The sequence below is a fragment of the Cyanistes caeruleus genome, chromosome 22 (assembly GCF_971803275.1).
Source record: "Cyanistes caeruleus chromosome 22, bCyaCae1.hap1.1, whole genome shotgun sequence".
NCBI classification, from domain to species: Eukaryota; Metazoa; Chordata; class Aves; order Passeriformes; family Paridae; genus Cyanistes; species Cyanistes caeruleus.
In genome coordinates, this window is record NC_141722.1 from 55,753 (window position 1) to 69,998 (window position 14,246).

Below are 14,246 nucleotides of genomic sequence, written 5' to 3' on the forward strand. Positions count from 1 at the left end.
GACAAAGAAGGAGCCCCTGTAAACACCTGCAGTGAGGCCATTCCGACTCCCTCAGCCGGTGGAAGCTCTGGCCTCTCGCTCCGCTGGTACTCACAGATCTCCTCCTTGAGCTGCTCCACCTGCAACACCAAACACCTGCTTTGAGTTTTGGTGAACATTCCATTTTCATATTTATTATTAATTTATTACTATTCCTTATCCTGAGGGATTGGTTGAGATCTCGTGGCTGCTCCAGCTGCTGAGTGGCCTCAGACAAGGAGCAGCAAAAGTGGGAATGTTGCTGCTCCAATCCATTAAAGGGTGATTTTCCTGAATTTTTTTCACTTCCTGACCACACCCACATTATATCAGATTCCAACTGCTATTTCTGAGGACACCTTTCAGTGTCTTCCATCCATGGGATCAATGGAATTCTATTACCAGTAGCACCTCTTGACCCCACAGTCACAGCTCATCCCAGGCCAACTGCCCAACCCTCCATTTCATAACCCCCAGGCAAGAAAACACCTTTCAGGACACAGAGCTGCTGCAGTTGGTAACAAAGGGTATTTTCTACTACTATAAACTAAAAATTTTGGGGTTCCCAACTTCTCTGCCAAGAGTTAAACCCCATTCCTAAGGAATAAAGGGGATTTGCTTTAAGCTTAACATGTGGCTGGAACTGATCTCAGTCTGGCTACATTTTTTCCTGTTCCGTGACCACAATATGATACATATATCTGTATGTTTTTTGTCTATACAGACCTGTACATATATATATAAATATATAAATAAGTAGATTTTATTATTATATTTCTATTTTTTTATAAGCTATACATACACTTGTGTATCTATAATGACTGAAAGGAGCAATGTCCTACAGTAAAGAAAACATTATTTGGAATAAAAACTAAGAAAGCAGAGGAATTTGAACTAAGTTATGGGTTTTTTTTCCTCTCCAGAAAGAGACTGTACTGTAAATACAAGGTTTGAGGTGACAGATGTGGAAAACCCGGCAACTTTTTTAAATGCAAGGAACAAAACTATAAAAAATTCTGTACTATAAAAAATACTGTAAAATTCTGAACACCTCCAGTGGGAATAAATCCCATTCAAGATATTATCTGATAAATATTGTTTGAAAAGTATCTTCTCAGAGATACTTCTATTAATTTAGCAATACTCATTTGACGTGAAAGAACTACAAGACAGCCAAGAGCTCTCAGTGCTGGGATGGTAGAGGCAATTTCAGGCTCTCAAAGGCTGATCTAAGGAAATCAAGAGACAAGAACAGTAACAGATTTTGTGTCCAATGATATATTTTAATAGGAAGCAGACTCTTCTATCCCTTCCCTGTTGGCAACTTCAGTAAGGAATTATCTGGTTGATAGTTCCTTAATTACTCCTTAATTCTAGGTGGCATTTAGAGAACCAAGCATTTAACTAATAGTAATGTAATAGTCATATAAGTAATTTCATTATGAGAACCCACAGAAAATAAGCAAATCAATCAATGTGGCTGAGTTAAAAACCAAAGGGACTGAGAGGGATCAAAAATAAGCATATATTTCGAATGGATTTCAAACCAGCTGGTGGGGGTTTTTGACTAAATTTAGGTAAACTGAATTCTTTAATCCAGTCCAGGGAAAGGCATATGTGCTCCTCGCTCTGTTTACTTTACTCTTCCTCTATCGAAGGAAGATCCCAGAGCTGCATTCTGCCTATTTCCCAAGTTTTACTGCTCCATGAACCATGGCACAGCCAAACTGCAGCTCTGGAAAGAATGGGTATAGAACAGGGAGGGAAAAGGTGAAGGCAGGGCAGGTTTGGGAGCAGGGATGACTTCCAGGGGCCAGCCCAGGATTGTTGACTTGGCTTGGTGGATCCTCACCAGCTCCAGGAATGCTTTCCTCTCCAGGTCGAGCGTCTGGACCCGTGCCCGCAGTGCCAGGATCTCCTTATCCAGCTGGCTGTTGTGCTCCATGGCTTTCTGGAGCTCAGTCCTGTCTGGAGACAGCAGCACCGGGAAAGTGGTCACTGGTTTGGCCCTACCAGGCCCTGCCACACTCCAAGCATGGATTCCAGGCTGATCCCACACATAGGAAAGGTGGAAGGCAGCATGGACATGTCCCACATCCACTGGAAACACATCCCACACCCACTGGGAATACATCCTGCATCCATATGGGAACACATCCCGCATCCACATGGTAACACGTCTTTGTGGGACACATTCACATGGGACACATCCATGTGGGAGCACATCCCACATCCACGCCATCTCCCTCCAATAGCAAAGGTTGATGTCCCAGGAGATCCAGGTTCAACAGCAGTCTCTCCATCATTATTTCAGGGATTTGGTTTGCCTCAGGATCATAGAGGTAAACCTCATTTAAATCACTCACATCACCTAATATGGGTTTTACTTTCTCTTTGGAAGACCTCAACAGCCACATTTTGAATTTTCACCATAAAATCCATCACTGCCCCAAGCAGGAACAACCCCAGCCAATGTATCCGTGTTGTCCGTACATTAAAATTTAATGGAATGGCCACAACTGGAAAAATTGCACACCAATTTTTCAGTGCATCAATGAATAAATTAATCCCAACGCCAATTAATGCAGATTCCCAATACTTCCAGGGCAGAAATAGGAAAAGGTGTTTATATGAGGAGCACATGCTGAGGACACACTGGTATCCCCCTGTCTCAGGAGACAATTTTCCTTAGAGAAAAAGGAACAAATATTTTTCCCCTTTCAGCTTAACCCAGGGCACAGGAAAAATCAGTTTAAATTTGACTTCTATTCAGGCAAAAAAAATTAAACAAATCTACTTTTTGGTTCCAATTTTGAAAAAGCAACAAATTCCTTTTTCGAGCAAGTATTCTGATATTGGCTTTTCAGTTGTGTCATTTAAAATAAAAAGCAAAGAACATCTTCACAGAATGGGTTGGTGGGATCATCTCATTCCAACCCCCATCTTCCATCAGAATGGAAATTTTACTCAAAACTCTGTTGACCACTACACAAATTGATTCTAAAATTTTAATAAAATGATGATTAAAAGGTTGACAAAAGAATAATAAAATTCCAGCTCTTTTTCTCTTGCAAAAATCCTGACCACCCCTTATTTTCCCATTCCTTCTTCTGTTTTTCCCCCTCAGCTGCCTTCAGGGCTGACCACAGGGGTGATTCCACAAGGACGACAGTGTTTGGATGTGGCAGCCTAGTTCTGCTTTAGAAAAACCTCGCAACATTCCTTATGCACTTTGTTAAATACCATTTAAAGCCTTTCCTCACCAAAATCCCACTAACTGGGCTCAAACTGGTCATGAATTCTTCCCTCCAATGCACACAAGTATCACAGTAAAATATGCTGTTTAAGGGGATTTTACTAAAGATGAGTGACCCCAGATTAGGTCTTTAGTAGCAAATCCATTGATTCCCAGAGCAGTTGGCTCGGAGCTCGCCAGGAGGAGAAGCCATGCAGAAATACAGAACCAGAGAAGCCACTGGGACATTGTCTCACTCATTTTGCACACACAGCACAACAAATACCCAAAACAAAGCAAGCATTAAACCCTTACTCACATTTTGTAAAGCCTCGTATTCATCTAACACCTCAGAAAGCACAGATTTCCCTGCGCAGACTACAATCCATGGGAATCCCAGGCTGGAGCTCGTCTGTGCTCCAGAGAGTCAGCACAGGAGCTGCCACATCACTCACCCCATCCCTGGGGACTGTGGATCGATCCCCACCACGTACGGGGATGAAATGGCTGGGAATGATGGAGCTGGAGAGGAGCTGCTGGGGCTGGAGAGGAACTCTCAGGCCTGGTACTGAGTGTGAGCACCAAAGGGAGTGCCAGGACCTGAAATTCTGCCCTAAACCTGCCCCAGGTAGTGCCAGTCTCCTGAAGGCAGTTGGTCCCTGCAAAGGACCAAAAAATGGGGCTGGGATGAGTCATCTCATCCCAGTTGCTGTTCTCCAATGAAATTCTGCATCACAGATTTGGGGACAATGCAAAGAATCCCCCAAAAGAGGATCCAGACACCTGTGTGTCTCTAAGGACATTTTCCATGGACATTTCACTCCAAAAGAAGCTTGACCATGTCTCCCAGCAGAAAACTGTTTACTTCTACAGTCAGAATTTGTTAAAAAAAACTACTAAAAAATAACACTTCAGGTCAACAGTTATTTCAAGAAGGAGGTGAAGGGAATATTCTTAGCAAGGACAATGTACCCAGTCACTTCCCCACTGCTGCACTTGCTAGGGATCCTATGGAGGCAACATCCCAAACTGTACCTGAAGAACCCTGGGAGATAAGAGGTCCAGCTCTGCTAACTAACCCTGTCCACATGGTAATTCAGCTACTCTGCTTCCAGACCAAGTCAGCATTTCCACTCCATCCCCTCCCAGGACAGAAAGCTCTCCCTGGAGAGGAGATAGGAAATTCCCAGGTATAGGAAATTAGTACAGACTGTGCAGCTGCATCACAGATCAGAGAAGCCCAGTCCTCAGAATTAATGGATTTGTGACTGTTAGTCGCTGCATTCCCACCTCCTACAGAGCAGGCTGACTCCTGGCACTGGTTTTCCCACATTCCAAGCAGAGAGGACAGACTGTCCCCTCACCTCCCCAGGGCTAAGAGCAGGCCAGGAGTGGCTACCAGAGCAGCACTTACCTGCTCCACTCTGCTCTTTGCTTGGTGTATCCAGCCCCTCTGCCACCCTCTGGATATCTTCCTGGGACACCACCAGCCTCTGTGGGGCCTCATCCAGATCTCCCACAACTCCTGCAGGTGATGCTGGTTCCCCCTGCAGCTCTTTCCTGCAGAACTGAAGAACAATGAAGGGCTAATGTGACAATGGAAATGAGGAACCTTGTGATGTGACCAAGGAGAGCTCTTTGTCACCACCTCCACACTGATCCCACTGGGAAAATGTCTATTTCCTCATCTCCAATGCCAGCTCTGGGACAAACCAAAGGTAGGAGATGCCCACCAGGCAGCCCTGAACTAAAATATGAGGTGTTCCCTGGCTCTCAGTAGAAGGGATTATTTCCTGCTCAGGCTGGGCACAGCCCAAGGATGAGGCTGTGACACTGTTTGGGCTCTGGGTTTTTTACTCGAAACCCAGTAAAAACACTCCCGACCTACTTAAGGACAAACCTGAAATGAGGGAGACCAGAAGTGTGATGAGGAGCAGCTAAGGGAGCTGGGGGAGCTCAGCCTGGAGAAAAGGAGGCTCAAGGGAGACCTTCTGGCTCTGCACAACTCCCTGACAAGAAGGGGCAACCAGCTGGGGGTCAGGCTCTGCTCCCAGGAAACAAGGACAGGACAAGAAGGAATGGTGTCAAGATGTGCCAGGGGAGGTTTAGATTGGATATCAGGGAAAAATTCTTTATGGAAAGGGTGGTCAGACATTCATATGGGCTGCCCAGAGCAGCAGTGGAGTCACCATCCCTTGGAAGTATTCAAAAACCCTGTGGACGTGGCACTTGAGGACATGGGTTAGTGGTGGCCCTAGCAGTGCGGGGAGAATGGTTGAACTCAACCATCTTGGAGGGCATTTCCAACCTTGCTGATTCTATGAAATCTCAACTATGAGCCATAGTTGAGTATTTCCTTATTTCTGACTCCCCAGGAAGCTGTGTGCATTCCTGCTGCTGTGGGAATTCAGCTCCCAATGCCTGACAGGTGTGAGCAGAGCCAGCCTTGCACACAGAGATGTTCTTGAATAACAGCACCATCAGTACAGGACCGTGTGTCCCTCAGGAACATGAGGGTGATTTTCAGTTACTACAGATCTTGACTAGAAGGGACTTTGTTACCATGCCTTATATGTTTCAATGAGAGTTACCCCAAATCCTTCTGAAAATCCCTCAGTTTTCCCAGCTCCTCCTGGGAGCTCTGTGCACCTACTATTTTTTTAAGACCTCTGATTTCATGGGCCTGCCCAAGAGAACTGGAGGGCTCAATTTTGCCCAAGTGTTGGCACTGAGTGTGATTGGCTCAGAGTAACAGAGTAACACTACTGGGAGACTCAGAATCATGGCATCATAGAAACACTTGGAATGAAAGAGACTTTAAAGCCTTTTACCCCTGCCACGGGCAGGGACACCTTCCACTATCCCAGGCTGCTCCAAGCCCCATCCAACCTGGCCTTGGCCTTGGCCACTTCCAGGAATGAGGCAGCCACAGCTTCTCTGGGCAACTTGTGCCAGGGCCTCACCACCCTCACAGCCAAGAATTCCTCCCCCATTCCCCCTTGTCCTGGCACTCCAGACCCTTGTCCAAAGTCCCTCTCCAGCTCTGCTGGAGCCCCTTCAGGCACTGGAAGGGGCTTTAAGGTCTCTCCAGAGCCTTCTCCAAGTGGACACCTCCAGCTCTCCCAGCCTTGCTCCCAAGGAGCTCCAGCCCTCAGAGCATCTCTGTGGCTTCGCTCCAACAGTGCTCCCTGTTCTGGGGATCCCGGAGCAGCGCTGCTGGGGGAATCTCTTCAGAGAGGAGCAGTCATGATGCTGTTTGGCCTTTGGGGTGCAAACACACACTCCTGGCTCATGTCCAGCTTTTGATCCACAAGAACTCTCAAATCCATCCCGCAGGGCTGCTCTCCATGAATTCTCCCCCCAATCTGTGCTTGTTTTTAAGATTGCCCCAACCCAGGCACAGGGACTTGAAGTTCAGGAGCTTCCCTGGACCACTGCTCCACATCCCTCTTTTTTTCTGGAGTTACATTCCTGCTCCACTGCATCTGCACTGAGGGGTCATCCCCTCAGAGGGGGTTCTAAGACTCAGAACATTGGTTGCCATTGATATTTGGCATTTCAGAGGGTGAATTAGCACATGCCAGGAATCCAGAAGGCATTTTCCTATGGGTTTCTCTGAGCTGACTGCACAGAGAGGCAGGTTTGTATCCCAGCTTTCTGCTTTCCTCGGGGTGCAATTAAACAATAAATTCTGCTTGAGCAGCCTGGCTAAAAGCTGAATTCCTGTACCAGACAGGAATGTGTCCAGCCCTTTCTTCCAAGAGTGGAACAGGTCAGCTGGGAACAAGCAAGGCTGCACATTCCAGTAAAGAGAGTAAGAGGAGCAATTAACACCTTAATCTGTAACATTAATGGTTTCTGCAAAACAAGTGGGATGCTCCTGGGAAAAATGGAGTGTTTAATCAACAGTTTCTGCCCCACAGGCATAGACAGCAAAGATATCACTGGGGAGAGTAATCAGTCCTGTCAGGGAGAGGGAGACTGTTCTGGGTGGGGGAGAACAAATCTCCAATGTGTCCTTCACCTGATTAAAAACACAGAAAGAATGCCCAGGGTAAGAACTGTGGAGAAGCTGTGGTTGACTGGAAACAAAGAGCATTAGATTTGTAACAGTTCTGTGGAAGCATTCAAGGCCACGTTGGAGCAATCTGGTCTAGTGGAAGGTGTCCCTGGTCACTTCCACTTCAAACTGTTGTATGATTCCACTCCTTTCAGCAGGAAGAAACAGAAAAGAACAAGGGAAGGAGCCCTGACCCCTACTTGAGGTCTTGGTCCCTCTGCACTGCTTGGAACCTCAGGGACAAACAGCTTGTGGAATCCCAGAGCATACCTGGACTCCAGTTCCACAGAGACATGGCCATAAGTCAGGAGTAGGTGGAAATTAGTGGCCTTAGAACCATAGAATCAGAATATCCTGAGCTGAAAGGCACCCACAAGGATCATCTAGTCCAACTCCTGGCCCTGCACAGACACCCAGCAATCCCACCCTGTGTCTCGAAGCATTGCCTGAGCTCCTGGAGCTCTGGCAGCCATGACCATTCCGTGGAGAGCCTGGCCACTGCCCCACCACCCTCTGGGAGAAGAACCTTTTCCTGATATCCACTCTAACCCTCCTTGGCACAGCTCCAGCTGCTCCCTCAGATCCTGACCCTGCTCACGGAGAGCAGAGATCAGAGCTGCTCCTCAGGAGAAGCTCCCAGTGAGCTCTCCACTCAGCCTCCTCTGCTCCAGCTGAACCCAGAGAAAGTCATACTTATCCAGTGAAGATCCTTACACCAGCCATATCACAAACTCCTCAACACAGGACTACAATTAATCTATTTCACTGTCCCTGTGCAGATGTGGAAGTAAATCAAGTGCAAAGTGTGAGAATTAAGAAAGGCACTGACTTAGAATCCTGGAATCCCAGACTGGTTTGGTGTTGGAAGAGATCTTAAAGTTCATCCCATTCCACACCCTACCATGGGCAGAGACACCTTCCACTATCCCAAGTTGCTCCAAACCCAATCTGGCCTTGGATGCTTCCAGGGATGGGACAGCCACAGCTTCTCTGTGCAACCTGTACCAGGGCCTCACCATCCTCACAGCCAGGAATTCCTTTCCAATATCTAATCTAGACATATTCTGTCAGTTTGAAACCATTCCTCCTTGTCCTGGCACTCCAGACTCTCGTAAATACTCTCACTCCATGTTTCTTGTAGCTCCTTCAAGTATTTCAGCCCCGAGACTCCACAGTGGCCTCAGAGACAGGAGAAACAATTTTCATTACAGGAATATTCTGAAGATAGTCCTTTCCCGCAGCTCCCAGGCAGCCAGAGCCATGGCATAGGAGGTACCTGGAGCCCATCAATTATGCTGTAGGATTCCAGCTGCCACTTCCAGCTTTCTTATCGGCACTGCCAGGAAATATGTGACCTGTTCACTTACAGCACTGCAGGAGATCTGGGATAAACCTTCCTGCTCCAGCATCTCTTCCACCTCCTTCAGCTGGGTTTCTGGAAGGCAAGGCAAGGCTTGGTGTCAGCAGAGGAGAAACAAAGGGCAGGGTTTCCTGGAGATCTGTCCCAGCTCCTCTAAACATTCCTCACTGCAACAGCCCCATTTCTCCTGGAGCCAAACAGTTCCTCAAGTCTGTCCTGCTTCCCACCTCCCTCACTGCCTCCTATTCCCTGCTATCCATTATCTCAGCCCTATTACCTCTCTCCCAAGGTTTCTCTTCACATACGCTTGGCAGGCAGGAAAGGGCATGACAGGACCTACTTCCCCAGGCAAAGTTCTCCCAACCTGGTTTATCGTCAGTCCCTTCAACCCCAAGTACAGCTTGGTAAACATTAAACACCAGATTAAACAGATACTGAGAGAACCAGAGAATCATTACGGTTGAAAAGACCTCCTAGATCATCAGTTGTGACCCTCAGATCATCGAGTCCAACCTTGGAGAGAAAGCAAACAGATGGACACAGAGTCACAGATGTTTTCTTTGGCAGGAGACACACAGAATACCAGATCACTCCTAGAGAGCATCACTATTTTCCCAAGGAGTGTCTAGGAAGGAGGCAGATCTGAACACCTTTAAGAATTAAACTTCCAGTGCTTCAACGTTTATCCAGAAATTATAGCCAGGAAGACTCTGTACTGGGAAAAACTTCTAGACTCAAGGGTCTCTAAGGCAGAAAGGCAACAACAGGATTTGCAGGAGTCAGTTTATGGCTGGGCACCGTTGCACAACCGAGTTGTTAAAATGACCCCCTGGTTGGTGTGGTTGGAATTTACCTTCCAGGAGAAAATGAGGAACCTTTGGTGTCTGGCATGATGAGGGCAGCAACTCCTGCATTGGATCCAGCAGCTTATGGAGCCAGGGGAGGGCTTTTCAAACTCTCCCTGTGTAATTCGTATTAAAACCAAAACCAACAGACCGAATTTCTAGCCCAAACCAGATCATAAAGGCTTCCAAGTGTTGTAAGATGGGAAGTGCAGGAAATTGTATAGAGGTAGGAGGGATATTCACACTCTTTCCCTGCTCCAGGATCTAGAGTTGGACAGCAGAGGTTCAGCAGAGCAAATATTACTGACACAGGACATACAGAGCCTTGGACAAGCCTGTCCCTCACTGTCATGCACTGATTTAACACAGGACCTAGCACAATCATATCCTGAGGCTCTGATCAATCCCATGTTTCCACTCTGTGCTTTGCAGCCGGCTCCATCCAGTCCTGTGGATGGAAAACACCCTGCGGTTTCCCAGGCGTCTTCCCCAGGGAGACAAAGCACAGCCTGTCAATACAGGGTCAAACAGGGCTCCCCAGAAGCTTCCTGCTGCAGCAGAGCAAACAAGGCAGTATGCAGGATCCAAACTGCTCCATGTGCCTCGGGAAGAGCCCATGGATCACACTAAACCGAACCTCAACCTGCCTGGCACCTTCCTCCCATGGTTTTGCCAAATCCCAGCTAAAATGAACAGAAACTGCTCTGGTTTATGCCCAGGATGGGAACCCATGTGCGCAGAACCACCTTCACCTGCCAGTGCTCCCCTTGTCCCCAGCCTGCAACGCAGGATATAGTATCATTTTAGATCCCACACATATTCCAGAGACTGCAGAGGAAACAGCATTTGTAAGGATGAGGGGGGTCTGCCCATACATCACAGGTTACCCATGAGTAAACCCCACTGATTCCTTACAAACCCATTCCCTCCCCCATCCAGTGTCCGGGAAGAGCCAACCCCTGCCCAAGGCACTGTCACACAACAGCTCCACTGGCATCTCACACCTCTGTCCACGCTGGTTTGAAAGCAAATTTTATATTAATATTTTTATTTTGCTACCCCAGGAATACTCTTGAGAAACAGCAGCCACAACACCCCACCACAACCCTACATCCTCCAGCCCTGCTGGATGTGTTTAACCAGCCCAGCTGTTACAACAAACAAGCTCAAACCCTGACTGGTTTTTCTTTTAATTCCACTTTTTAAACAAATCCAGGCAGCTTCCCCCAGCACTGTGTTTCACTGCCATTCCAGCTCTTTTTCAGGAAGGCTTTTGGGAGTGCCATCGATCTCCAACAACCTCCAACAACACCCGGCGCATTCATTGCAAGAGCATCAGAAACAGATCAGGAACTGCCTGGAGGGAAGGAAAAATGTCACTCTGGGCAGAGGTATCAGATGACTTGATGCTCAGCTCGATGGCCCAGCATCAACCAGCCTTCTGCCGGTAGGAACCTGTGAGCCCAGGATGGGCAGGAAGCAAATGTGTGAGCAGAGATTTACTTTTTATCTTCAGAAACTACTCAGTGTCAGTCACCAGGACTAACTATCCTTGGGGTCTAAAGGAGAGCTGGAGAGAGACTTTGGTCAAGGGCCTGGTGTGCCACACCAAGAGGGAATGGCTTCCCACTGACATAGGGCAAGATTAGATGGGATACTAAGAAGAATTTATTGGTTGTGAAGGTGGTGAGGCCCTGGCACAGGCTTCCCAGAGAAGCTGTAGCTGCCCCATCCCTGGAAGTGTCCAAGGCCAGGTTAGATAAGGCTTGGAGCAAGCTGAGATAGAGGAAGGTGTCCCGGCCCATGCCAGGGGGTGGAATGGGATATGCTTTAAGATCCCTTTCAACCCAACACGTTCCATAATTCCATGATTTTATAAAGCAGCTTTTAGCAGATCAAGTTGCTCTAAGTGATCCCAGACCAAGCAGTTTCTGATCCATTTGTCTGCTGTTGGAAGAGGAGTGTGCTCAGACCCAAGAGCCCACATGGGGGTCTCTGGGCTCCCTTCCCCAGCTCTCAGCTCAGGTGTATCAGCACCAATCCTGTCCTTCACCCTGTATCATTCACGGCTCAGGCCCCTCCTTTGCATCACCAGCTTGAACCAGACACCGTCCCCAGCTGCCCCTTCCCATTCTCCTTTCAGTGCTTCCAAAAGTTACCGAACACCATCCTGTCCTCTTGCCTTGCCCACATTTTTAACAATCCCAACAGACCAGATACTGTCTTTCCACAAGCCTCTTTTCCAGCCCAATCCACTGGATCATCCTACGCCTGCTGAGACAGCCAGGTGCCCTGCAAAAATAACAGGGGGAGCAGGGGAGCACAAATCCTACGGGAAGCAGCTGAGGGAGCTGGGAAAGGGGCTCAGCCTAGAGAAAAGCAGGCTCAGGGGGACCTTCTGGCTCTCTACAACTCCCTGACAGGAGGGGACAGCCAGTTGGGGATCAGGCTCTGCTCCCAGGTGATAGGGACAGGACAAGAGGGAATGATGTCAAGCTGTGCCAGGGGAGGTTCAGGTTGGATATTAACTGAAAGGCTGGTCAGGCACTGGCACAGCTGCCCAGAGAAGCAGTAGAATTACCATTCCTGGCATTGTTCAAAAACCGTGTGGATGTGGCACTTGGAGGAACGGCTGGATTTGATGACCCTAGAGAGCTTTTCCAACCTAAACGCTCCCATGACTCCAAGAACTCCGATGAAAAGCAGAGGCCTGGGGAACAGACACAGGGATGCAGCATAGAACCCTCCAGCAGGGACACATTAGAGACCTGGAGCAGCCCAACAGAGGCTTTTGGGATTGTGCAGCATAAGCACATCCAGCCACTCCATACTAGAGATGGCATGGGGAATTTTTTTATGAAGAGGCTGACCTAGAACCATGGAACCACAGAATATCCTGAGCTGAAAGGGACCCACAAGGATCATCCAGTCCAACCCCTGACCCTGCGCAGGACACCCCAACAATCCCACCCTGTGCATCCCTGGGAGCATTGTCAAAATGCTTCTGGAGCTCTGGCAGCCTTGGGGCCAGGACTATTCCCTGGAGAGCCTGGTCAGCGTCCCACTACCCTCTGGGGGAGAAACCTTTTCCTGACATTCAACCTAACCCTCCCCTGACACAGCTTCAGCCATTCCCTCATGTCCTTTCCCTGGTCCCAGAGAGCAGAGATAAAATCCTACTCCAGAGGAACTGCAGCCTGGGGTGAGCTCTGCCCTCAGCTTGCCCTCAGCCTCCTCTCTCCAGTTGAACAAATCTGGATAAAAGGAACAGTCACTCAATAAAGTGCTCTACAAGGACCCAAAACATCTCGGTGCTGCACCTCTCCCTGCAGCTGACAGCCCAGAGGAAGCAGGACTTCCAGATTCTTAAATTATCCACACACATATCAGGACAGCAGCCAATGCCAGCAGTGAGTCGACAAGTCCTGAACTTCAAAATCTGAGTGATACCACAAAAAAATCCCACAGAAACACTCTACAGCACCAAAGACACAAAACCCCCCTCAGGGACAACACACCGGGAACAACTGGATGGCAACCAGCAATCCCTCCTGGATACACCGAGATCCACAGACAGGGATCTCAGCTTCCATTCCAGGGGTACTCATTGCTCAACATCCTCAGGAATCCCTAAGAAATGGAGGAAGTCCAAAGGAGCAGAGCCACCAGGAAGAAATTGCCGCGCTCCAGCTTTGGGGACATTCTGTCCTTCTCCTGCCACCTTGTGGAAAGGGAGAGAACCAGGAACAGAGTTTTCTGCCACAGCAAGACTCTCAAGAGCTCATTATTCATTTTAACCTTTGTAAGCAGCCTTTTCACCAGAAACCACGGCTTTAAGCACCCAGAGACATCAAATTTTTAGGTAAATCCATCTTTGGTGTTACACCACCAGATGTGCTCCTTGAAAACCTAACTGATGCTCAAAATTTCCCCCGAACTCCTGTATTTTCTGCCCCAAAGCCTGAATTACAAAGAAACTCCAAGCTGTGCCATCACCCCCAATTTTATCTTAGGACCAGGACAATACAGCTCACAGAAGGAGTTAATGGTGACACGGACTATGAGCACCACTGAAAGTGCAACAGAAGACTGAAGAAAATCAAGAATTAAACCTAGCAAAAGTGACCCTAGAGTTTGAAAATAAATTATTGCAAATTAAATAGGTGAAATTATTTGTTTAAACAAAATTACTGAAACTCTGAGGGGCCCCGAGCAACTTGGTCTAGTGGAAGACGTCCCTGCCCATGGCTGGGGATGGATTTGGATGAGTTTTAAGGTCTCTTCCAAACAAAACCATCCTGGAATTCCGTGACAATGAGCATACCCAATTTTTGAATTGCCAGAACAATTCCTGTCCCTCACATTGTTTTTAAAAATGTGGAGTCTGTGTAAACCAAAGCCAAGAGCAAATTCACTGACTTGGTGGAAGCAACAGATTAAAATTTATAGCTGGAAACCAAAGAGCACCATCGATTCTGGTCTTCAAACAGGCTCTGGAAGATGCTTAGTGCAGCAGTAGAGCTACATGGAGAATCTGCCAAACTCCCTGAATAAAGGCAGTAAAAGCAGGCAAGGACCTCACAAATCTATTTCAACAGCTCATTACCACTTTTAGCAACTTCTCAAACAACAAACCACTGCTAACTCCCTAAAAAACACTGCTCAGCTCTCCAAGAAGCTTTGCAGACCAAACACCTGCCAGTGCATTCCCAGGGGCCACACTCCAGA

General features: G+C 47.8%; 1 protein-coding gene across 20 annotated transcripts in view; it reads right to left on the reverse strand.

Annotated features, from left to right (window-relative positions):
* Nucleotides 1-14,246, reverse strand: part of CCDC30 (coiled-coil domain containing 30) — a 35,769-nt gene that overhangs the window by 20,027 nt on the left and 1,496 nt on the right. For 11 of the 20 annotated variants that reach the window (XR_015278774.1, XR_015278775.1, XR_015278776.1 and 8 more), the window contains 4 exons: nucleotides 8,681-8,748; nucleotides 4,668-4,821; nucleotides 1,871-1,986; nucleotides 27-119 (listed from right to left, as the gene is read on the reverse strand). Coding sequence is in view for 11 of the 20 variants with exons in the window: in XM_086860751.1 (XP_086716877.1) it covers nucleotides 27-119; nucleotides 1,871-1,986; nucleotides 4,668-4,821; nucleotides 8,681-8,748 (431 nt within the window). In the remaining 9 variants the exon portion in view is untranslated. Of the gene's footprint in view, nucleotides 1-26; nucleotides 136-1,870; nucleotides 1,987-4,667; nucleotides 4,822-8,680; nucleotides 8,749-14,246 lie in introns of all 20 variants that reach the window. The other 9 variants (XM_086860757.1, XM_086860761.1, XM_086860755.1 and 6 more) reach the window with 5 other exon arrangements.